The sequence below is a fragment of the Carettochelys insculpta genome, chromosome 2, assembly GCF_033958435.1.
Source record: "Carettochelys insculpta isolate YL-2023 chromosome 2, ASM3395843v1, whole genome shotgun sequence".
Classification (NCBI taxonomy): Eukaryota; Metazoa; Chordata; order Testudines; family Carettochelyidae; genus Carettochelys; species Carettochelys insculpta.
In genome coordinates, this window is record NC_134138.1 from 10,187,592 (window position 1) to 10,212,157 (window position 24,566).

The 24,566-nt window shown below is 44.5% G+C and overlaps 1 protein-coding gene across 3 annotated transcripts in view; it reads left to right on the forward strand.

Moving 5' to 3' along the window:
- TSNARE1 (t-SNARE domain containing 1) overlaps nt 1-24,566 on the forward strand; it is a 751,229-nt gene that overhangs the window by 536,614 nt on the left and 190,049 nt on the right. The window contains exon 12 of one of the 3 annotated variants that reach the window (XM_074986588.1): nt 9,630-10,302. The exons of the other annotated variants lie outside the window; for them this stretch is intronic. Coding sequence (XP_074842689.1) covers nt 9,630-10,046 — 417 coding nt within the window. The 3' untranslated portion in view covers nt 10,047-10,302. Of the gene's footprint in view, nt 1-9,629; nt 10,303-24,566 lie in introns of those variants that run through there. 3 annotated transcript variants of the gene reach the window in all.

Here is a 24,566-nt window from a genome sequence, read left to right on the forward strand (position 1 = left end):
GCCCCCCTGCCGTAGCAGTGGGGCTTGGACTTTCACCTCCGCCTCTGAGGTGGTGAGGTTCGGGCAGGCCCAGGCTTTGGTTCTGCCTCCTGGGATTGTGCACTAATTTTTGTTATTGGGGGTGGGGGCTTGCTGTGTAATGAAGTTTGAAATCCCTGTTGTGAGCAAATTACACTGAAACTGTGATTTTTTGTAGCTTTACTGTTAAGCCTTTGTTTGAACCCCTAACTCCAGAAGTGGGAGCAAATCTTTCCTACCAATCCAAGTTCCCCTGCTTCCAGTTCATGACAGTCCCCTCACAAATAAATACATCTCAAAATGTACTGAATCACTAATGCATTAATGTGTTGCTTTGTGTGTTTTTATTCTAACTGCACCCCACTGCATTCTACTAAAGATGCTCCATTGAATGTTCTTCCAAAGATAACTTCTGTTCTCCAAGATGTGGCATTACTGCCATGTACACACTAACACTGACCAGCCCCCTTCAAAAAAATGTCCCGCCGCCCCACTTCTATAAGCATCCACAACTTATCTCCCACTTCTCCAGGCTCTTTGTTACTTTTGTGTCTCATTCACTTGACCTCCTCTCTTCTCCTTCTGCCAACTCATCACTCCTCAATAACCCCACCTCTTCCCTCTCCTCTACCAATTCTGGACATTTCTCAACTCACCCCTACCATTTTTTTTAAGGGTGGGCACCTTTTGCGCCATGGACACAGCTGCTTTGAGTAGGCTGTTCATTTGCATTGGTCCCATCCCTCACCCCATTTGTTTGTTCCATGCACATCAAAATCCATCTTTTCAGGATGGCCATGGTCATGTCCTAAAGTCTGTGTCCCCACTTACGTACCTGAGTCCTTTCTAGCCTTTCATTGTATGTAATGTGAATTTAGTCATGTAGTACACCGCTGTGGGCTCAGCTCCAATGGCTACAGCTTCAGGGTCATCACAGTGAAAGTCACCTCTGCTACTTGCATCAGATTTAGAGTCTCTAGGAACACATAAAGACATACACATACGTTGCAAGTACACAGTGTAGACTGTTTGATCAGTTTCATTAAAGATACCGTTAAAGTTATGATTACCCAAGCAAATGGAAAACCTCTAAAGGCCTATGCACAAGTTACAGCTATCGTCATACTAAGATTCTTAACAATAAGAACATATGAACATCCAGACTGGGTCAGACCAGAGGTCCATCCAGCCCAGTGTCCTGTCTGCCGACAGTGGCCAATGCCAGGTGCCCCAGAGGGAGTGAACTGAACAGGCAACAATCAAGCAATCTCTCTCCTGCTATCCATCTCCAGCGTCTGACAAACAAGAGGCGAAGGACACCATTCCTTACCTATCCTGGCTAATAGCCATTAATGGACCTAACCTTCATGAGTTTATCTAGCTCTTCTTTAAACCCTGTTATAGTCCTAGCCTTCACAGCCTCCTCTGGCTAGGAGTTCCACAGGCTGACTATGCGCTGTGGGAAGAAGAACTTTCTTCTATTTGTTTTAAACCTACTGCTCATTAATTTCATTTGGTGTCCTGTAGTTCTGACATTACAAGAACAAGTAAGAAACTTTTTCTTGTTCACTTTCTCCACACCAATTAAAGGGTGGCGTAGAAGGCACGAGCCCTCTCGCGCATCTCCACCGGATCCGTAAGGGGGGTGCCGTCCTCCGCAAGGAGGCAGAGGATATGTTTCTTGGCACCCCTCTTTTTCTCCAGGGCATAGAAGAAGCGGGAGCCGCGGTCCATCTCCCGGAGGAGCTGGATCTACGACCTCACAAAGGCCCCCTGTGGCCGAAGGGCATTGAGGGCCCCGAGCTCGTCCCGCTTCTCCCGGTATGTGCCGCAGAGGGATGGATCTCTGGGGCTGGAGGCCAGGCACCTCTCCACCTCAAGAACCTCCCGCTCCAGCTGTCCTATCAACGCATCCCACCACTGGCTGGCCCCCTGGGCATAGTTGCGGCAAAAGAGCCGCGTGCGCACCTTTCCCAGATCCTACCACCACCGCGCCGAGGGAAAGGCGTGCCGTTGCCCACGCCAGGCCAGCTAGACCTCCCGGAAGGACGCCACGAAGCCCACATCCCCCAGCAGGCTGTTGTTGAAGTGCCAGTAGGCTGACCCCCACTTCCCCGGAGAGAGGGAAGCCTTCACGGCCACCAGGTGGTGGTCCGAGAAAGGGGCCGGCCACACGCTGGAGGAGTAGGCCTGAGACAGATGTTGCTGGGAGATGTAGATGCGGTCCAACCGGGAGTGCATGGATTTGTGGCCCACCACCTGGACATAGGTGAACACGGTGTCCTCGTCCGGGTGGTGGCTGTGCCAGACATCCACCAGGGAGCGATGATTGATGAGCTCCCTGAGGACGTCCTCAGCGGCCTGGCACTGCTCTGTCCCCGTATGGTCCCGCTTCTCGAGGGTGCAGTTAAAATCCCCGCCGAGGACCAGGCACTCGCGAGGATTGATGGAGTCAAGGAAGGCCGCCACCTGCCAGAAGAAGGATGTTCTCTCCGGGCCGGATGTTGGGGCGTAAACACTGATGAGGTGGAGAGGCAGCCCCTCCATCCATATCCGGAGATACAGCAGGCAGCCTGGCACAACTTCGATGCTCCCTAGCACCTCGGGCTGTAGGTCTGGGGAGAACAGGGTTGCTACCCCAGCCCGATGGGCCGAGAGGTGACTAAGATGGACCCCGCCTCCCCACTCGAGCCGCCAGCTGGCTTCGGCGGCCAGAGTAGTGTGGGTCTCCTGTAAGAAGGTGACCGAGTATCCCCCCTCTCGGAGGAAGGAGAGCACCCAGCACCTGCGGAGACCCGACCCGCAGCCCCTGGTGTTCAAGGTGGCAAAGATGATTGGCGGCATTTAGAGGGCTGGGGAGGATCCTCGACGGAGGGAACACCAAGGCTACGTCTACACGTGCAGCCAACATCGAAATAGCTTATTTCGATGTTGCGACATCGAAATAGTCTGTTTCAATGAATAACGTCTACACGTCCTCCAGGGCCAGCAACGTCGATGTTCAACTTCGACGTTGCTCAGCCCAACATCGAAATAGGCGCAGCGAGGGAACGTCTACACGTCAAAGTAGCACACATCGAAATAGGGATGCCAGGCACAGCTGCAGACAGGGTCACAGGGCGGACTCAACAGCAAGCCGCTCCCTTAAAGGGCCCCTCCCAGACACAGTTGCACTAAACAACACAAGATACACAGAGCTGACAACTGGTTGCAGACCCTGTGCCTGCAGCATAGATCCCCAGCTGCCGCAGAAGCAGCCAGAAGCCCTGGGCTAAGGGCTGCTGCCCACGGTGACCATAGAGCCCCGCAGGGGCTGGAGAGACAGCATCTCTCAACCCCCCAGCTGATGGCCGCCATGGAGGACCCAGCAATTTCGACGTTGCGGGACGCGGATCGTCTACACGGTCCCTACTTCGACGTTGAACGTCGAAGTAGGGCGCTATTCCTATCTCCTCATGAGGTTAGCGACTTCGACGTCTCGCCGCCTAACGTCGAAGTTAACTTCGAAATAGCACCTGACGCGTGTAGACGCGACGGGCGCTATTTCGAAGTTGGTGCCGCTACTTCGAAGTAGCGTGCACGTGTAGACGCAGCCCTTGTCTGCTGTTCTTACCTACTCTTATGCTTCTTTTTTGTAGCAACATACTGTGAGCTGCAAGGTATTTTGGCATGAACAATGCCTTTTGCAATTAAACTCAGTTGAGCTTTAACTCCCAGTGAGAAATAGGTTGGTGCAGGTGATTCCGATACAAAATGTTCTTTCTTTTCTGCCTGCTCCAGTGGCTGCATATGAAAGGCTGGGTAAGATTACAGATTTGAGAGTGGTTCATTCTGAAGCTGCTTACGTCGGTATATGTGTTTTGTTGTATCGTAATACAGCCCATTGCAAAATAGTTTTTTACCATTGGAAGTGGTTTACAAGTCAGCTGCAGTCCAAGTGAAAAATTATGTGAGGGAATGCAGAAATTTAACCCCAGCAAGAACTGAGCCATAGCATTTATTTAAACTCATTCTTTTTCCCTCTAAGCAATGGATCTGTGTGATCAAATATTTGTTGGGCTATGGATGGTTTGAGACTTTCTGGTGGATGCCTGTGAGTGGTAAGGTGCAGGTTTGCAGGACAATTCTAACAGGACCTAAATCTCTCTTCATTCACACAATCAGGGAAGATGTTTCTGCAGGGAGGTGTTAGTTTACCCATCTTAATTATTTAATCCTGGCTAGTTGTATGCTTACAAGGACATGTTTGTTCATCACATAGTTTGGCCCATATGATTCTATGTTCTCATGAGAGAAATGTGCTGTATAGATTGTATGGCAGACATGTCAAGGAGGCAGAGTCTGTTAGCTAAGGCCAAGAGTGAACTCAGCCTGGTACATAATAGGCATAATAACATCAGGCTGTAATAGTTTTATGTGAACTAAATTTCTCATGTTTGCATATTTAGGAACGTAACTTTTTGTAAAGAGTGACCATGGCATGAACACTTAGCAATGCTAGCGAACCAACCAGAGAGCTGCAGGAAACAGCTTAACAAAGTTAAGTATGTTGCCATGGCCATATGGAAGTCATGATCTCCTCAGTAAGGGGTGATCCTTTGCTTAAAATATTAGACCAGATGTTCTTCATTATATGTAGACTCAGCCCATTGACCTGAAGGGAATTGTAGACAATATTATCATGCTGACGGCAAACTCGAGCACTCATGAACCTCCTGTGAGTCCCAGCTGCTGACATAAGTTCAGAATTTATGCATTATGTTGTCTTCTACATGTGTGAATATATGGGTTGCACATGTCCACATGCGGAGGTGAATGTGTGTCTGTTTTCCACATAAATATGTATGCTCAATAAACTAAGCCCCCAGTCCTAATTTGCTTGTTGGGTATACCCAGGAGGTACGGGAATAGTACTCATTAGCTGAGGTTACACAGCCAACACATCTTTCTGAGCAACAAACTACAGCCTGTTGCAGTTGTTTCCCAAGCAGCCAAAAGTTTGTTTATTTATTTACATACTTACTTACTTACTGGGCAGCTCTGAGTTGTAGTTTGGAGGGCCCAGTTCTTAAAATCATTTCAAATATTAATAGAAATCCTTTACTTAAAACAAACGAACAAAAAAGCCAACCTTAACTTTATGTCAATTCCTAGCAAATTGTGAGCTAGTGCTCTAAAAATGCCATATCTATCTATCTATCTATCTATATGTCTTTCTGTGCTTTAACAACATGGCCATACAATCATATCTCCATAGTTTGATCTTTTCATGCCTTGTAAACTCAGCTGAGCTGAGATTTGCTACCCTTTGTATGGGGAATCTTCAAGAAGCACAGAACATATTGCAACAGTGACTCATTATAGGACTCAGCCCTTTCTCTCTAACTCAGTACCGAACCAGCGTCCCAGCGCTGAATTAGGGGCTCTGCTTCTGGAGAAAGGTGCTGGTTAGATGAGATGGAAAACAAAGGTCTTGATCACTTATGCTAATTAAAGTGCCTCTGGCAAATTTGGCAGCCATTGCGGTACTAATTACCTAAGAGGGAGTATCTAGAAAGCTTAAGGATCTGATTCTGGCCTCACAAACACAAGCCTAACTTAAATCTAGCTCCACTAAAATCAGTATCAGAGGGGTAGCTGTGTTAGTCTGGATCTGTAACAGCAACAAAGGGTCCTGTGGCACCTTATAGACTAACAGAAGAGTTTTGAGCATGAGCTTTCGTGAGCACAGACTCACTTCATCATCTGCAGCATCTGATGATGCAAAACAGGTACGTGTTGCTAAAACCTTACTAAAATCCTGATCCTGAAGCACTAAAATCAGAGGATAGTTTTGCAATGACTTCACTGATGTATGATTTGATCCTAATTTGGGTTCCTCTTTGTGATTGTTAGCATCCTAAATAAGCAATTGAAGCTATTTGGCAAATACTAAAACCCAGCCTCTGCTCGCATCATATCAGAACATCAGTTTGTCTGCAAGCCTTTGGCATGTCATCTCTTCATATGGCCCCATCTCCTGAATCATGAGACTTGATTGTTCCTCTGCTAGCTGGTGTAAAAACAGACAGTGATATTTCTGGACATTCTATTATTCAGATTCTAAAAAAATACCCACCAACCCTAATAATGTAACAGTGTTACAGAACTCCATAAGATGACTCCTACAGCATGAAGATTTTTTTCTTTATTTATACAAACATACTCGCCTATCTAAGAAGGCTTTTGTAAGGATCAGTGAGCTAATATTTCTCCAGTGCTTTGATAAATGCGGCATGCTGTGTAAGTCTTATGTATTCTTCATAATAACAGTTTTGCTGTTACTATTTCATTTCCAACAACCTCCCTTTTGTTTTTTTTTTCATGTTATGTGATACTTAAAAAAAAAAAAGGGGGTGGGGATTTTTCCCCTCTGATTGTTATTGAGAATCTGACAAATGTAATTTCCTATCGGGATAAGTTTAAAAATGAAAATTTGATATTTTCCCTACTTTTTAAGCAGTAGCTGTAACTCATTAAATTAGAATCTGTGAGTATTTAGGTGTAGTTGTAACACTCTAAAAATAAAATGGAGTAGTTTAAATACTACCCTTATAGGTTACATGTGTTCTTTTTTTTGAACATTGTTTCTTTTTTGAAGTTTTCACAGACCCAGAGACAGTTTGGTTCAATTAAACCAGCGTAAATCAACAGTGATTCATTTGGGCCCCATTCTCCTGTCACTTGCACAAGTTTCACACAGGGGAAAATTAAATTAACTTCAGTGCAGTTGTGCTTATTTACACAATGTATAAATTAAGGCGGGATCATGCCCTTAATCTCATAAATTGAGCTGTTTAACCTACAAATGACCAGAAATTTACATAGCTAGACTCCAGTCTCCTAGAGGGAAGTCTGTCACCCTATGGATCAGATTTAACAGTGATAAAGAGGTGCTGCAAACAAAGTTACCTGTAGTTTGGTCAGAAGAGAGGTGCAATTTCTTATTTTTTAAGAATGAGTTACTCACATGCAAAAGTGCCAAAGAAAAAGCTGTAGCAAAAAAAGCAGCCAATAAGGAGATTGTGGATAATTCATCCCATATTTCTTACCCATCCTACACCCACTTTATCTTGAACTCTTTTATTGCTTTCTTTCTACATCCCCTTTGCTCTGCCTGCCACATTGATCTAAGTTACTGTGGTATCCATTCCCTGATCAGTTTACACCCCCTCATTGCTCATTTTAATACCATGGAGTTGCACTAGCTGACTGTAGTTCCAACTATAGCAAGAAGTCCTGTGGCATCTTATAGACTAACAGATGTTTTGGACCATGAGCTTTTGTGTGCAAAGACCCTCCGTGTCAGATGCATTAGTGGGGGTTCCAGAGGAGCATCTAAATTTATAGGCTTATGCAAAGGAGGGAGCCCAACTATGCAACTGAAGGACAGGTCTCCGGCAATAATTCTACACTGGCAGGGAGCTGCAAACAATGATGTAATGGTCCTATAGTTCCCGGTATTTTGTGTTACTGTAGTGCCTCAAAACTATTACAAACCCTGCATAACCAGCGAGATAAACCAGATATGCAGCAGTTTTACTCTTGCCAGGCTCTAGCAGTGAATCTGTCCCCAAATCTCTTTTCACCTGTTTGCATGGTTCTTACCATCTAATGCTGTTCACCTGCCTTTTTAAGCAGTCAACCCTCTAACATGCAGATGTTCTAGGCTTGCTTCTGATGTCTGTCATTGGCATAAATAAGGAGCAACTCGTGTGGAGTCAAAGTTAAAGTGTTGTAAAAGCGTGAGTGAGATCAGGGTCATGTTCTAGGAGGGTGAGTCTCCTTTTGTGTAATTCAGGAGTAACTCCCTTCAAGACATTGTAAATCTGTTGCCAGACTAAAATGGGGCCTTCCAGCTGCCTGTGAAGCTGAGTCTGAGACTGTACAGTGAGCCTTATGTTCCCCACACCTAAACGTGTTTGACTTCATTGGAGTTACTCCTTAGTTATCTCAGCCCAGTGAGAGGAGGCTCTTACCCAGAGCTTATTTCTATCCATTAAAGACTACGGGCCAGATCCTCAGCTGTTGTAAATCAGCATGATTCCATTGAAGTCAATAGAGATACACCAGTTTATACCAGCTGAGGATTTTATCATTGTGTCTCCTCTTTTCTGTTTCATGGACAGTCCAGTAACATTGTCCCCTTGTGTACCGCTTTGTTAGTCATTGCCATTGTGAGCACATCCACATATCCATTTACTTGGCCCCGTGATGCCCCACTCTACGAGCAGGCACTGACCAGCATCAACGTAGCATGTGTATTTCATGAGAGTGTTTCACTGTGCAGTGGTCCAGATGAGAATCAAGCATCAAATTGTTTCTTCCTGTTTCATTTATTTTTCTGCAAGAGGAGAAGGTATCCAATGGCCACTGGCCCCCAGAAGAGGAAAGAGAAATTTTCTCCTATAGAGCTTGAGATTTTGGTGGCAGAGCTGACCAAAAATCATACTCAACTCTATGAGAGCGACAGAGTCTACCTGTGCCAGCCACAGAGGGACAGGATATGGTGTAGCATTGCCAGGAAGATCAGTGCTGTCGCCAGGTCCCGTGGGACCTCCAGAGGAGATGGGATGACATGAAGAGGTGCACCAAGGAGAAGCTGGTGAAGATGAGTCGCTCAGCATGGGAGCCCAGGCCTGATACCGTGTTGGTGAAGATTTTGAAAAGCTCTTTGATTCGGCAGGAGGAGGCTGCTAAAGAGACTGAGGCCAGAGTGGTGGCAGAGGAGGAGGATGGTGGTGGTGGTGATGTTATGCACAGTGATGGCCCTAACATAATCCTGGAGCTTCAGTCAGGTAAAGAATCCTAAACAAAACCATTCATCCCATCCACACACATTAGCAGACTGGGGAAAGCTGATGGAAAAGTGGAGGGCAGTGTAGAGAGCCTTTTTTCCATGTGGTCATCTTTGGTAGCTGTGGAGTGATATCCACAGTAACATTAGCCACTCTTATGACGAGAGAGGACTCTGCACATGAAATCTGAGATCCAAATACGCAGAACCTCTCACACAACAGCTTTTTGTCCCTGGAGTCTTATGTTTCACCGCTATCTTTCAGGACAGGGATGTTTCCTGGTACAGGAGCTTGTCAATATTGGAAGGAATTCATCCTGCAAAACATGACATCTCCTATGGGACTTGCAGAATTTTAACATCCCAGGACCTTATCATCTAGCATTTCAGATGGAGTAATTACACAAGAAAGAGAGACAGAGAGAAAGAGAGAGATCTCCCTCTGGTTCACAAGTACAAAGCATAGACCCATTGAGACATTCACAGGCACACAGTCGAACTAATACCCCTTTTTTAAGCTCACATGTACACCAACAGAGCATGCATCTTTCCTGTAGTGTAGTAACCAAAGGTGCTGCTTCCTATATTGCTGAAGCATAAAGAACTCATTTTGATATTTTGATCTCCCACAGATGAGGAGAAGGAAGTGCCTGGTTGTGCATGGATGCCTTTGAGGACTCTTGAAATGCCTATGCCAGCTGAGACAGCTGTGTTAAAGCAGCGTGGGGCAATGCACACTTCAGCTTCCTCTCCTTCTTCACCTTCCTCCCCACAGAGGCAGCAGCGGGCTTCCTCTAGGAGGCGATCATCCCAGACTGCTCACCATCCAAAGCGCAAGCACGATGTTTCAGAGTTTGAGAAACAGCTGATGGATGCCCATGTCCAGCAAAGCACCCTCTTGTCCTCCTGGTACCAGCAGCAGAGCTCTCTCATGATACAGCAGAACCTCATCTTGGAGAACTTAGTGGAACAGAATAAAAGGCTGGCAGACAGTGTTGAGTCACTCAACCAGACACTGGAGAAGCTGGTGGACTCCCAGCATCCACACAGGGAGACTGAATGTTTTATGCAAGACTGCACCTCTGGGACTTCTGCCCATCTGCCTTTCCAGATTGCCAGTGGCAACGCTGGGGGACAGTCCAGGATTAAGGTATTCTCAGGAGTGATCATGAAGGTCAAAGAGGAGATCTAAACATAAGCACAGACTCTTCCCAAACATCATTTTCATTATTTTTTAAGGACAATTCTCTAATGCAAACACGTTTTATGGTGGGTAAAAAATTCTTCACGTTGTGTAGGTCACAGTAAATGCTACCGTAGCTCTTTTTTAGTGGTTCAAGATTCTTCAGTATATTCTACATATAGCCTTTTTTTGGTTGCCTGGTTTGGGACAAGATATCATTCTTTTTTATAACCAGCAGCGCTGTCCATTTATGAGAAACAATTTTGTATAAGTTCTTTTTACTGTGCAAGATATTTTTTTACATAAATCCAAAACATATAAAATAAACTCTCTTCATATTTATCTTTACTCTTAAGAGTCTGCCCCCCTGTGGATATCATTCTTTTCTGGAAGCATTTTTAGGAACAGATTAAAAAAGGAAAAGGAAAAAAAAAAGAGAAATCATTGCTAAGGCTGTAGAAAGTTAGGGTCTGATCCTCCTTCTGTTGATATCAAAGAGAAATTTTCACCTGACATTAACGGAATAAGGATGATGATCTCACTGCTATTTAGACTATGTTTGCTGATTTATTGATACTGGGGAGCGTGGTTTTTTATGAACAGCTAACAGAGTTTGTTTTCTAAATAGAAGATACTAAACTGCTCAAGATATTTAAGAACAAAGCAGACTGTGAAGAGCTTCAAAAAGATTTCGGAAAACTAAGGGATTGGCTAACAAAGTGGCAAATGAAATTTAATGCAGATAAATGTAAAGTAATGCACATAGGAAAAAATAATCCCAACTATACATACAAAATGACAGGAACTAATTTAGCTAGAACTGTGCAAGAGAGAGATCTTGGAATCATTGTGGATTGTTTCTGAGAACAGCCAGTCAATGTGCAGGAGCCAAAAAACAAACAATGTTAGGAACCATTTAAAAAGTGATAGAGAATAAGACAGAGAATATCTTATTGCCTCTGTATAAGTCCCTGGTATGCCCACATCTTGAACACTGTGTACAGATATGGTTGATTCATCTCAGAAAAGATATATTGGCGGTGGCAAAGGTTCAGAAAAGGGCAACAAAAACAATTAGAGGTTTGGAATGAGTGCCATATGAAGGAAGATTAAAAACACGGTGACTTTTCAGCTTAGAAAAGAGGAGGCTAAATGGGGAGATGATAGAGGTCTATAAAATCATGAAGTGTGAAACAAGTGGATAAGGAAAAGTTATTTATATAAGAACTATGGGTCATCAAATGAAATTAACAGGTAGCAGGTTGAAAACTAACCAAAGGAAATTTTCTTCACGCAGTGCATGATAGGCCTGTCGAACTCTGCCAGAGGATGCTGTGAAGACCAGGATTTTAACAGGGTTCCAAAGAGAATTAGATAAAATTCATGGATGTTAGGTCCATCAATGGCTGTTAGCAAGGTTGGGAAGGAATGGTGTCCCTAGCCTTTGTTTGTCAGAGAGGTTGGAAATGGATAACAGGAGAGGGATGACTTTGGTGACTATCCATTCTGTTCACTCCTGCTAGCGCATCTGGCATTGGCCACTGTTGGAAGACAGGATACTGGGCTAGATGGGCCTTTGGTCTGACCCATTATGACCCTTTTTATGTTCGTAAGCATACGGAATTTCATCCATACAGCCTTCAGTCTATCCTGACCCTCTCACCAGCTTTGTGTTGAAAGACCCATGACATATTAATGCCTGAGACCTTTAGAATTGGAGGAATAGAATACTCAATAACACAGTTCAACATTGCCAGCTTGCACCAATTTTCTCATGAATCGTATGATATGTGTGCGTGTGGGGGGGCGGTTTCTGCAAACTCCATCTCTTGGGGAACACAGGAGTACCTGAGTTTTCCTTTTTAAAACCCTAAGTTTCTAGTCCACATGGATGTAGAGAAAAGACCAAAACAAATATGGCTCCAGAGTACTTCTAATTGTGTATTGTATTGCAAAATCCTGTCTCCAGGGGAGACTAGTGCCAGATGTTTTATAGAAAGGTGCCAGAATCCCCCCATACAGATGTGAGGTAATGTGGCCTGTCCCCATTAAAGTCTCATCCTGATCCCTAATATTTAGAGAATGGCTTATGCTGAGGTTTAATATCCTGTCCAAGCCTTTTTTTCGGTTCACATTAAGTATTAAAAATGTGGTTATTCTTGTTATCCAGATAAATACTCATTCCCTCTTCAAATCTTGCTCTATATTTGGCCTCAGCGTTGTAGGACAAGGAGAGCCATAAGTTGATTATATGTTGAATGAAAAAATATTATTTTCCTGGTTGTGAATTAGCCACCTTTCAGTTTCATTGGCCATCCCCTTGGTTTTGTGTTCGAATTGGTTTCCTTCCATTCCAATGCATAATCTAATGTGAGGGAGTGAAAATGCCAGAGCTCACCAAAGTAGTTTATCAGGAGTAATCTACCCATGCAAATGATATGTAGGTTTAAAATCTCCATTGAAGAAACAACAAAATAAAAAAAGCCTTCTTAAGAATTAACACAGTTCAATTACCAAAGTCTGGCTAGACTCCCAGAGGCTTTGTTTTGTTTTTTCATCTGCTTCAGGAGTCAGCAACCACTGTCATGAGTGCCAAGAGTGGCACGTGAGCTGATTTTCACTGGGGGGCATGTGAGGCAGGAGCTCAGCCCTGCCCCTCCCCCCCCACCCCCGATGCAGCTTGGTGCTTGCTCAAAGCCATGCCACATGTGTTTTAACCAAAGACCAGCTAATGCTACCTGTTAAGACGTAGAGCTTTATCATTTATTAATGAAACTGCTAGTAGGACTATTAGGGACTTCAAAAAGTATCACCGACACTCAGACTGTACAAAGAGGTCAAAAGGTCTAATCTTGGCATTCCACCTCAGAAACATTGCTGACTCCTGATGTACTGCACAGTTAAATCAAACAACAAATGGTGTTTAGCTATAGATCCTGCACCCCAGTGCTTCTGTAGCTCTCAGAAGGCATTTTAACATTTGCAAGCCAGAAAACAATTATTTGAAAAAAAACTTGATACTTGGAAGTATTCACCTTCACTGACTAAGACAGTTGTTAGGGCTACATTGTGGCCTTATTCACTTGCACTCAGCTTTAAGACACTCTTACCAGCATAAAGGAGCCTTAAAGGATGTAGAAATACAATTTGCACTCACTTTAAGGGTTGTTTTTGCTATCACACTGACATAAAGCATCCTTAGTGTCAGAGACGCACGCCTATGTCTTTAATTCCCTCTTGTTATAAAGAGTATAGTATTTTCTGTGGCATAAGCATCTTTCAGATAGCACTATAAAGTATTGCCTTTCCTTTTCTCCGCCTTCCTTTATATTCATAAAATACCCAACGAGCCAAGCATGTTCCCTTGGAGTGTAATACACTTTCAAGTGAGAGCGCACACACACACACACACAAATGAAGTTTACGTATTATAATTGTCATTTTATATAAAAAGCTGAAGGTTTACTTTTATTGGTACATTTGTAATGTATTAAACAGCAGGCACTTAGAATGTGTGTGTGTGTATGTGTTTACATATATATATATATATATATATATATATATATATATATATATTTATGAATGCATTTGTGATGCTGTTCCAGTTCTGATAGTTTCCTTCTTCCCTAAGGATCACAAAGCATTTTACAAATTGCTGTTTAAATTAGAGGTAGAGATCATTTCTACCAGTGTGAAAATTTCATCCCTCTTGGAGGTGAAACACAGCAACTGTTTCAGGATAAGTCTCCAACTGGCTGTAATGACGGTTATGTCAGGCTGTACTAGCACCACACCACCATTGGAAAACAGTTTAGTAAAGGAAGAAAAGGAAGTATAGGATAGCCACCCAAAACAGTAGGGGGTTTACATTGATGGACTAGAATTACCCATGCTGTAGTGAGCCCAAAAATAAGATCTTCAACAACAACACTGACTCTGGAGCTTATATAGAAGGCTCTTTTTTACTGTTTTTTACTCAAGTGTTTATATGTGCCTTAAAAATCTCCCTTCACATACCCACAGGCCCGAACTTTGTTTGGCATGTGAGATCATGGTATGGCATGGATCGTAAAACACAGGCCATATTCAGACTATGTCACAAGAAAATTATTCTCATGCAAAAACTTTGCAGCCAGAACAAAAGCAAGTGGCACCTTAACGACTAACCAATATATTATGGCATAATCTCTCATGAAATACAACTGACGTGCAGCCCGAATGTGTTCTGCTTGGCTACGTTTTTCAAGCTTAGGTAGCTACAGTTAGGGACCTAAATCCGTAGTCAGGATCAGTGTTCCCCATAAGCTGAGCACTTGGGCAGCCACCCAGGAAAAATTCAGATGCCACCCAGATGATTGGCAGAGCACCCACAGCTGTCCTTAGTCAGCAACATCTGTTTCTGTTGGTGCACATCTGCATGTCTCAGTGCACATAAAAGTTATTGTGCACATGGATGGGAAAAAATCGAAGGAAAATGCTGAGCACCTACATTATCCATTGACTATGGTGGGAGCTGCAGCTGATCCAGCACCCTAGAAATCATTTTGCCGCGGCTAAATACTTTGTCTCCCTGCCCTTCTGGGCCCAGTCTTCACCTGTCTCTTCTTCTCCAGCTTTGGCAGCAAAGGGGCATGGATTGGATTCCACTGCATGCCCCACTCTCCATACAGCCAAGCATCACAGAGGTTTGGTTAGACAGACCTGATGCTTGTAACTATGGAGCTTGAGGGGAGCCATAAATCTCAGCTGGTCCCTAGAGAGCAGCAGATCAGCTGAGGCCAGGTACACCAGGGATAGAGTTGCTGAAGTTTTCTTTGAACATATAGGGGAGGGTTTAGAAGCATTATTTCAGAGTAGCTTGGAGGAGCAGGGCTTGGAGATGGGAGACTGGAAGGCCAGAGAGCACAGTATGGAAGGAAAATCCCTCAATAAACAAACAAATAAATAAAAAATCACTGTAGAAAAATAACACATTTTCTATCAAGGAGCATTTCCAACTGTGAGCCCACCAGCCGTAAGTGAATGGGATAATGCAGAGTACGGGAATGGAATGTGTTATACGGCAACAGAATAAAGCAGATAGGAGTAAAATGTTTCAGGGAGGTCAGATGTTATTGCTCCAGAAATTAGCACCATTCTTCCCCAGCCCATATGGGGCCCTTGGTGATGGTGGTAATAATAATAATAATAATAATTAATAATTAAAAATAAATCATAATGGTTTAATTTGTTCACTTTTATGTTTTGGGAAATTCATGCCTAGATATTTCAGTGACTGACACTTTATAAATAAGTTGATAGAGTATCAATTTAAATATATGTAAATCCACCCACAACACTAACAGTATGGCCAGTTCTTGAAATTGTATCTTGAGTCTTGTGATATCCAGATTTTTTTTTTCAATCCAAGTCCTCTGGAGTCACATGGTTACATGAGAATCTCAGCATTCATTTCACCTTATAAAGTAAGTTTCTAATCCTTATTGTTGCAGAGGAACACTTGAAATCATGACCAAACTTTTGCATGGCTTTGATACAATTTTTGAATTGTATCCTATGACCACTATTTTATCACACAGATGTCAAATTCATTTTCATGTACCATGACACCTGACTTTCATTCATTCCTTGGATTCTTTGCAAGATGTGTTATAAGGACTCCTCAAATTTGTCCTGATCTGTAGATTCTTATATTGTTATTGTTGCTGAAGCCTGTTCAACAATGGGCCTGCTGAGTTGGTAGCCTAGAGAAGTTGCTTTATCACTGTCATTCAGGAAACTAGGATTTGATTCCCCAGGCTGTCATTTTCTAAAATCCAACAAGGGATGTGGAGTCAGCCTGGGGCAGTGAGAGAATGTAATACCTTGTGACATGCAGGAACGACTCCTCTTCTGCGGATGACTGGGCAGCGTTAATTAATGAACTCCAAAGACAGAGGTGTGGCAGCCGAGATGCAGTCTCTCGAAGGGTATGTAAGATGGAGGAGAGAGAGAAATCAGATCATTCTGAGTTCCAAGCTGCGTGGAGAACATACTCCTTTTCCCTACTGGAAATACGTGGATTTATGGAAACATGTATAGCATTGGGCCACAGCCTCTTTCCTGGTGCAGACTGAATTCTGGGTCCTATAATCAGCAGAGGGATTAGGTGTAGCTGTGAGTCAGCAGCAGGTGGCAAGGTAGTGCTACTGCCTCAATTGTCTAGAACATCCAGGACTCAGAAGTGAGAAGCAAATGCCATCCAAGTACTCTATTGTCTGAGTCAGGCTGTGAGGAACAACTTGTGAATAGGGCAGGTGGGAGGCTGGAAGAGAAGGTCAACTTTGGTGGCTGTGGGTCCCATGAGTGTAATTTTTCCTGTATACTCAGTTTGGAAACACTTTTAGGCATGCAGCACAGATGAGAATAGAGCTCAAAAGCCAAACTGAGTCACACTGCTGTGAAATTGGACTAACTTAGTAGAGGTGCACCACAAACCTGGTGTCACTGGGGGCAGAAGCCAAACCACAGTCTAGCACGGCAGCATCTCATTCAGGGACCATCTCTCGCTTCCTCATCAGTTCCATGTTTAAGCCTTGCTGAATGGAGAAGTAATGAAATGCCTTCAGTGCTTGCCTAGCTCAGAGGTACTGTACTGCCTGGACCCCACATGCATCGATAAACGTCACCATATGCTCGCAGCAGCTGCCAGGAATTATATTGCTCCCGCCACATCAATCCCTAGTCTCATCCAGCAACATTGCCTACAGAGAGAGAGAAAATGAATGTATCCGTTTTTCACTTCACTGGGGCCTGTCTCTCATTTTAGCATTAAAACTAATTAGAACTGAACTAAAAAAAGGTTGCACAATGGATGTTCTTAAGCACATCGTAAACTGCCTGAGCACGCATTTGGTTTGCATAAATAGTAAAAATATCCATTGCATCACTTTTAAAATCCAAGAGCCAATGTTTTGCCCTTACAAATACCCGCCCAGTTCCCACTGCAGCCAGTGGTGAAAAGCAGGCATACTCAAGGCAGAATTGTGTCTGATGACCTGAGAAACTATAGTATTTGTGTGCTTCATGGGTATTAAATTATCTGCTCTTGCAACAGCTGTGTGAGGTAGTAAAGGAACATCCCACATTTACAGCTGCAGATCTGGGGCAGAGTGACAAACTGATAGCAGGTTTAAAACTAACAAAAGGAAGTGTTTTCTTCACGAAGTGCATAGTAGGCCTGTGGAATTCATTGGCCGAGGAGGATGCGAAGACCAAGACTTTAACAGGTTTTAAAAATGAACTAGATAAAGTCATGGAGGTTAGGTCCATCAATGGCTATTTGCCAAGATGTGTAAGAATGGTGTCCTGTGCCGCCGTTTGTCAGAGGTTTGAAATTGATGACAGGAGAGAGATCACTTTGGTGGTTATCTGCTTTGTTGACTCCTTCTAGGGCGTCTGGCGTTGTCCCCTGTTGGAAGACAGGACACTGGGCTTGATGGACCTTTGATCTGACTCAGTGTGGCCATTCTTATATTCTTAGGATGCTCAGGTCCTCTGACTACCAACCTGCTGCTTTCAATGGAAATAACATGGACATTTTAATGCTTAGAGCAATTAACTGGTGGAATGATTTGCGCAGGCTGTGGTGGATTTGCTATCACTGTCTGTACTAATGTGTCACATATAATGGAAATCTTAACAATGGTGAAATCCCCATGTGGATGACTGGGTTACTCGGGTTATTGGTAACGGTAATATAAAGCTTTCTCTCCTAAATGATTGTTTTAAGTTTGTCCAAACTGCTGGTGGTCTGAGACTTCTTGCTATCTGATGGCATCCTGGTGGTCTATGTGGTGGTGCTTGGTCCTGTCGTGAGGTCGGGGGACTGGACTCAATGACCTTTTGAGATCCCTTCCAGTTCTAGTGTTCTATACTTCTATGATCTCAGTCCAGTTCCAATAAAACAGATGTCCACATCTTAAAACGCATCTCCACAATTGACAATAGGGCCATATCTAGGCTACAACTTTTCCCAAGCATAGCTCTTTTGGTCAAGGTGGGGAAGAGGTGTGATCACTGGCTCTCATAATCTCTGTTGCCCAAAGCTGAGTTAAAGTTATATCAGTGAAACTGCAATTTTGCCAGTATAACTTGTTGCAGCCAGGAGTGTGTGCAACACTCCCATGCAAATATTCTATTGAAATTCACTATTTTGGCACAGCTTTACTGATACAAATATCCACATCAGAAGCCCTTTGTTTGTCTAGCAATCTCTCCAGTGACAGGTTAGGCTATGGAGATGGAAATCTTCTGCCATCCCCCACTCATGGGGAAAAAGCAGAGGCTGGGAAGTGAGCACTTCCTGTCGCCCAGCCGCGCTTGTTCAGTAGGAAGAAGACGCATCACAAAAGCTGCAAGCCCAGCACTTTTCATAAACGCACCTCGCTTTGTTTTCTCTTAAAAATCAGTTTTCCCTGGCTCCCCAGAGACATTTATTTTCAAACCAAAAGGATGTTATTGACAATCATCATCATCATCATCATCAATAACTGTGGACTCAGTGCCCATTGCTGTCTGATGCCTCTCTCACTATTTCCTTCCACCTTTCCCTGTCCAGTGCAGAGTGGTGTAGTTTCTGTACACTAGCTCTGCACCAATCTACTATATCATCTATTCATTCTCTGTGGGGTCTGCCTTCCCTATTCCAACCATCCATTATGCTGAATACCAGGATATTGATGTTTTGTTTGTCGTTCATTCTGCAAATATGCCCACATAGTTGTAGCTTCCGTTTTATAACCTTCTGCAGCAGGTTCTCTTTCAGCTGTATCTTTCCATATAGTTCCTCATTGGTGACCTTCTGCTTCCATCCTATTCTCAGAATCTTTCTATAACAACTCCTTTTGAATGCCAATATTCTTCTCTTCGAATCTTTCGTTATCACCCATGTCTCACATCTGGGGAGTTGAAAAAAAACAGAGAAAAAATTAAATCAATGCTTAACAGATCGCTGTTATGACAGCGAATGGTTATCACTTAGAAAGCACACAGAGGCCCTGCAACAGTAAGGATGTCAAGAGTAGCACATGAGCCGATTTTCATTGACATGAAAGGCAGGAGTTCAGCCCTGCCTCTCCTCCCGGATGCAACCAGGACGTTGCTCAAAGCCGTGCTGCGTGTGGATTAACAAAAGACCAGCTAATGCTACCAACCACCACCTAAACAGGAAAGCTCTGCATCTTTATTTATTTATTAATGAAGCTGTTGTAAGTAGGACTATTCATGCCTTTCAGAAGTGTCACTGGCACTCCGACCGTACATAGAGATCAAAAGGTTAAATTTCGGCACTCGACCTCAGACGTGTTGCTGACCACTGCCCTATTTTATCAGTGGCACAGGCACCTTTAGAAGAATAGAAGCAGAAGGATGACACAGGATTAGATGGGACTTCAGACATCACTTTCAGTCCCCCACTAGCACTGGAAATTCAAGCTGTAGGGAGGTATGTTTGCCTTTTAGATTTGTGTGTGTGTGTGTGTTATTTTGTTGGTTTGGGCTTTTATCCAAGCAGCTGGGGGAACTCTGCTTGGAATGCGGAGATCCTGTAACTGTTCTTATACAGGTTGAACCTCTCCCATCTGGCACTGTCAGGACCTGACCATTGCCAGACCAGAGAATTTGCTGGACTATGGGAGGTCAATATTTTCTAGCACATTACCAACACTTCTACTGCTTGCTGAGCTCTTAAAAGACATTTAGGGATAAATTACAGCTAAGCAACAACATAGAACACTGAGAGCCAGGACTTGTGACTGTAAACAAACTTTATAGGACCATGGGAAAGTTGGCAACACCCATGATACGTTGTCGTCCAGTTAACTAAAATCATGATGGATTACGGATGGTGCCGAACGAGGGAGTTTCGGATTAGAGAGGTTCAACCTGTACAGATTATTCTGTAGCTAGCTGAGAAGTATTATCTCCAGCTTCCAGCACCCATCTCTCTGAAAGAGACTTGAAGCCTCCTGCTCCCTTGACCTCAGGAGTTCAGGACAAAGCCCCTAAAGTGGCTCATTTAGTCTCATCCCCATTGCTTGTAGCTGCTTTGATTTTGTTGTCCATGGCCGTGCCTGACGGATAGCTGTCAGTAGACTCGAGCAGTTCTGGTGAAGATGATTTGTAATTCCCCTTTGGCAGTTTGGACCACATCCTAAAGGGCTTTTAGGCCATCTATTTTCTAAGAATGTCTAAACTATTCCCCTTCACTTCTTCTGATTCCACTCTCTCTCTTTCTCCTTCTCTCTCTCTCTCTCTCTCTTTAACATTTAACTTCAATTAACCTGTTTTTAATTTAGATCTTTTCATAGCCTTTCAATGGGTCAGTACACCTATTTTCTAGCCCTTTTAGAAATTTGTTTTTCTCCCTTGTGAAATCCATCTGATTTATCCAGAATCATGCCCTTCAGAGAAGCCTGGCTATAAGGTAGGAAAGCAAAGGGGAGAAATACAGGCAATTTGTGAGGCTTTGTCTACAAGGCAAAGTTATCTCAAAATAACAGCAGTTATTTCGAAATAACTTTGGCAGTGTCTAAACAATGTGCATGCTATTTTGAAATAAAATCGAAATGACAGGTGTGTTATTTAGATAGCAGCACACCTCATTCCATCAGGAACAATGCCTATTTCAAAATTGTTCTTTCGAAATAGGCACTATTAAGACACAGGTTAATGCTATTACGATATAAGCCAAAATGGGCTCCAGTGGCACTATTTTGAAATAGCACTATGGACCCAGACATGCTATTTTGAAATACTACTACTGCTACTGCTACTGCTACTTAACCCTTGTAGTCCGTGTGGAGCATAGGTCATCTACAAGTCTTTTCCACTTCACTCTGTCTTGGGACAAAACTTCTAGCTGGCTCCAAGAGTACTCCAGTTTTTGTCCTTCAGTCTCAGTTGACCTTCTCCAGGTTGTCCGAAGTCTTCCTCTTTAATGTTTTCCTTGTGGGTTCCATGCGAAAGCTTGACAGATTCTGCTGGATGTTGGTTTTCTAAGAGTGTGGCCTGGCCATCCCCACTTTCTTTTCTTAATTTCATTGTCAGTTAGTTCTTGTCCTGTTCTGTTCCAAAGCTCCTCATTTGTGGCAAAGTCTTGCAATTTGATGTGAAGGATATATCTTAGGCATCTGTTTATGAACGTCTGTAGCTTGTGATTTGAAGACTTTTTAGTATGCCAGGTCTCGCATTGATACAAGAGCACACTCTTCACGTTTGTGTTGAAGAGCTGCAGTTTCATCTTTGCAAACATTATTTGTGAACTCCATATGGGACGGGGAGTCTTGAATGAAGCTGTTGCTTTCCCTATCCGGGCATTGATATCCTTATCTGTTCTTCCATCTATGCCCATAATACTCTCCAAATAAGTAAACTGCTCCACATCTTCCAGGTCATCCCATTCCAGTGTGATGGTGATGTTGTTGGACTGGTTGATCCTCATTATCTTGGTCCTTCCCTTGTTAATGCTCATTTTGGACACATTATTTCAAAGTAAGATATTTTGGAATTGCTGTTTCAGAATATCTTATTTTGGAAAAGCGCTGCCACATAGACACAGCCTGATATTTTTACACAGATGTATGAACTGCAGTGCCAAAGCATACTAATGGACCTGACAGTATGTTAGCAAGACTCCAGAAATGACCAATGTTAGGTGCCAAAAGGATAAAGTGCAGTATTGAGCCTGATTCTCATAGGAGTAGTGTCACTGAATTTAGTGGAGTAAAACCGGTGTGAGCAGCATTATACTGATTAGGTGGAACACCGTGAACTCCTATAATGCATCTAATTATAAAACACTATTCCATGACCAAATTCTGTCCTGAAGTGTATGCATGTGTGCACGCAAGTCCATTTGTAGTCAGTGAGACGTGTGCATATCGGTGGCTCTAATTTTTACCCTACAGAGGAGCTATCTTTCTGAGCTCGTCTGATGGCTTTCTTCTACTCAGAAGCGCATGTATGTTCATACCCTTTGTCTTTGCTGTAGATGCTGTTCTTAGTGATGTGTGCCCGTTATTCTATTGAAGCTCTCTATTGTTTTTGTTTTATTTTTCCCCAGCATTATTAAGCCATCAGAACACATCTTTGGTTCAGTTTTTTTTTTCCCAGTCCCAGTTCTGAGAGGTCTCCTGGGATCCCATCCTAGAGTTTTACTGGCCACGCAGAAAATTGCTTTTCAGGGTGAAAAACTGCTTTCTTCGCTTGGCTTTCCACTCAGATCTCCTTCAGCCTGGGGAAAGAGCGTGATGTATCAGTGCCAAAATATGTCTTTTCATAATACTCAGTGAGAAGGAAATCCCCTTTTCCTACTTAAGTGTTGAAGCTTGTTTTCCTAGAGCTATGCCCAACAGTAGCCCAGCTGACTGGGGTGAGCGATTTCTCAGGGCCCCTTTGAAGTGCTGCAGTAAAGCTGCTGCACTGCTCCCTGCAGCTCTGAGAGAGGGGGATGGGGACCCAGCCATGTGGTACAGGCAGCACTAAGTGCTGATTGCCCTAGGCCCCGCCCCTCTTGACCTTAGCCCCACCCCTTCAGGGGTGCAGAGGGAGAACTGTCTCCCACTTTGCCCCAGAGCCCACAGTGGCTGTTGGCCCCGTTGCTCAACAGCCTTAATTTTACACACCAAAGTTCTCCTGGTACTTTGATCCACATGGAGGGTGGGTTTTACACCCAATGAAATGAGAGGGATAGTGGACATACTCTTGCACATTGAAATCCCATTCTAAAGGAGGAAGAAATCTACTTATAGTCTCCCAGGCAGCCCATGAAACAAGCTATATACTACTAATGCCAGCCATGCTGCTCTCTTCCAGATGGAGGCTCAAAATGGCCAGTTCTAATCTGGAGACAGGCCCACCAACAGTGTGCAGGACGTTGTGTGTTCCAGGTGAGCGAGGAGTTAGATCTGCCTCCTGATGAACAAGGAGTTCACTTCCACTTCTCTCTCTCCTTGCACAAAGGGCTTAGTAAAAGTTGGGCTGTGCAGAGGACGGGATTAAATCCAAAGTTTTCTACTTCTTCCCCACCCGCCTTTTGCTAATGTATGTTACTTTCTTGTTCTAAGCCTTACTAGTTGTGGAGAAGACCCCTCCTGATTGCCTTTCTGGTCCCCTCCCTGCCCATTGTTACTCTACCAGTTCACAGATCAGAAACAAACTACCAGATCCAAACAAACCTGAACCTTTAATAAATTCAATTCTTCTTCGAGTGTCCCCGTGGGTGCTCCACAATAGGTGACGGGCTTGCCCGGCTCCGCAGATTGGATCTTCCAAGCAGTTTCTGCCGGACCGCGCATGCGCCGGCGCGCGCTGCTGCCTTGCGCGCTCCTGGCCATGTGCGCGATCCGGTCCCCGCCAGTTCCTCTTAACCGCTGTCGGCTGCAGACGGAATCCGACTAGGCTAAGGCCAAATAGCATATTCAACGACTTTATCTGTTTTTCTTTAAAAGTTTTTCAGATACTTAGGCTACTACGAGTTAGCCGGTTGTTATTTTGCAAAAAAAAAAAAAAAAAAAACCAACAACAACAAACAAACTACGAGCGGGACAGCTTCAGCCAGTCCCAGTAACAAGCGCCGGAGGCCAGGAGCTACGGCCATCAGCCCTCCTGCTGAGGCAGGCCATCGGACGGGGAAAACAGCACAAAGAAGGTGCTAAGTACCCGCTTAAAAACTCAAAGACTCACCAACAATGTCCTCTTCAGGCTTTAAAAAATGTGAGTCCTGCCGAGAGGCGATGCCAGTGTCCGATGGGCACAGTCTATGCATAAGGTGCCTGGGGGAGTCCCATGTGGCACAGAAATGCGCCTTCTGTGCTAAATTAACAACCAGAGCACGGACAGACAGGGAGATGCGCATTAAAATGCTGCTTCTTGATAAGGCCCTCCAGCCAGACGTGCCGGAGCGGCCGCAGCAGGAGGGACCCTCCGGGGTCCTTAAAAGGAAAGCTGCCTCCCTCACTCCATCAGCGCAAAAACGGAGGAAAGTCTCTCCAGCCCGATCCCTGCCGGCAGCAACAGTGAGCGGGACGGGAGGAGCACGCAGCCCCCAGCTGCAGCAACAGCTGATCGGCGGCGGCACGGAGAGCCACGTGGAAGCGGCTCAGCCTCCGATAACCAGCCAGCCGCCCCGCACCGCAGGCAGGGTGGCGGCTAAACAAGCGCCGGTACCGGCGGCACCGCAGGCAGCGGCACCGACCCCGATGGAACCGGCAGTGCAGAGCGCGCAGGCACGTAGCCTGCAGGTGCAGAAGGACACCGCATGTGCGGCACCGCCTTCGAGCGTGCCTAGCACGGTGCCGACGGGGCCGGGATCCCCCGCGCGTCAGGGGGCGGAGTCACCTCCTCCAGGGAGGGGGAAGGCTGCACACAAGAGGAGGCATTGCAGCCCCTCTCCGGACAGGGCTGTGGAGCTGCTTTCTCACAGCCCTCCGCTTATGTTGCAGACTCCAACCAGAAGGCAGGGGTCTCCCCTAGCCTACCTGGAGCCCC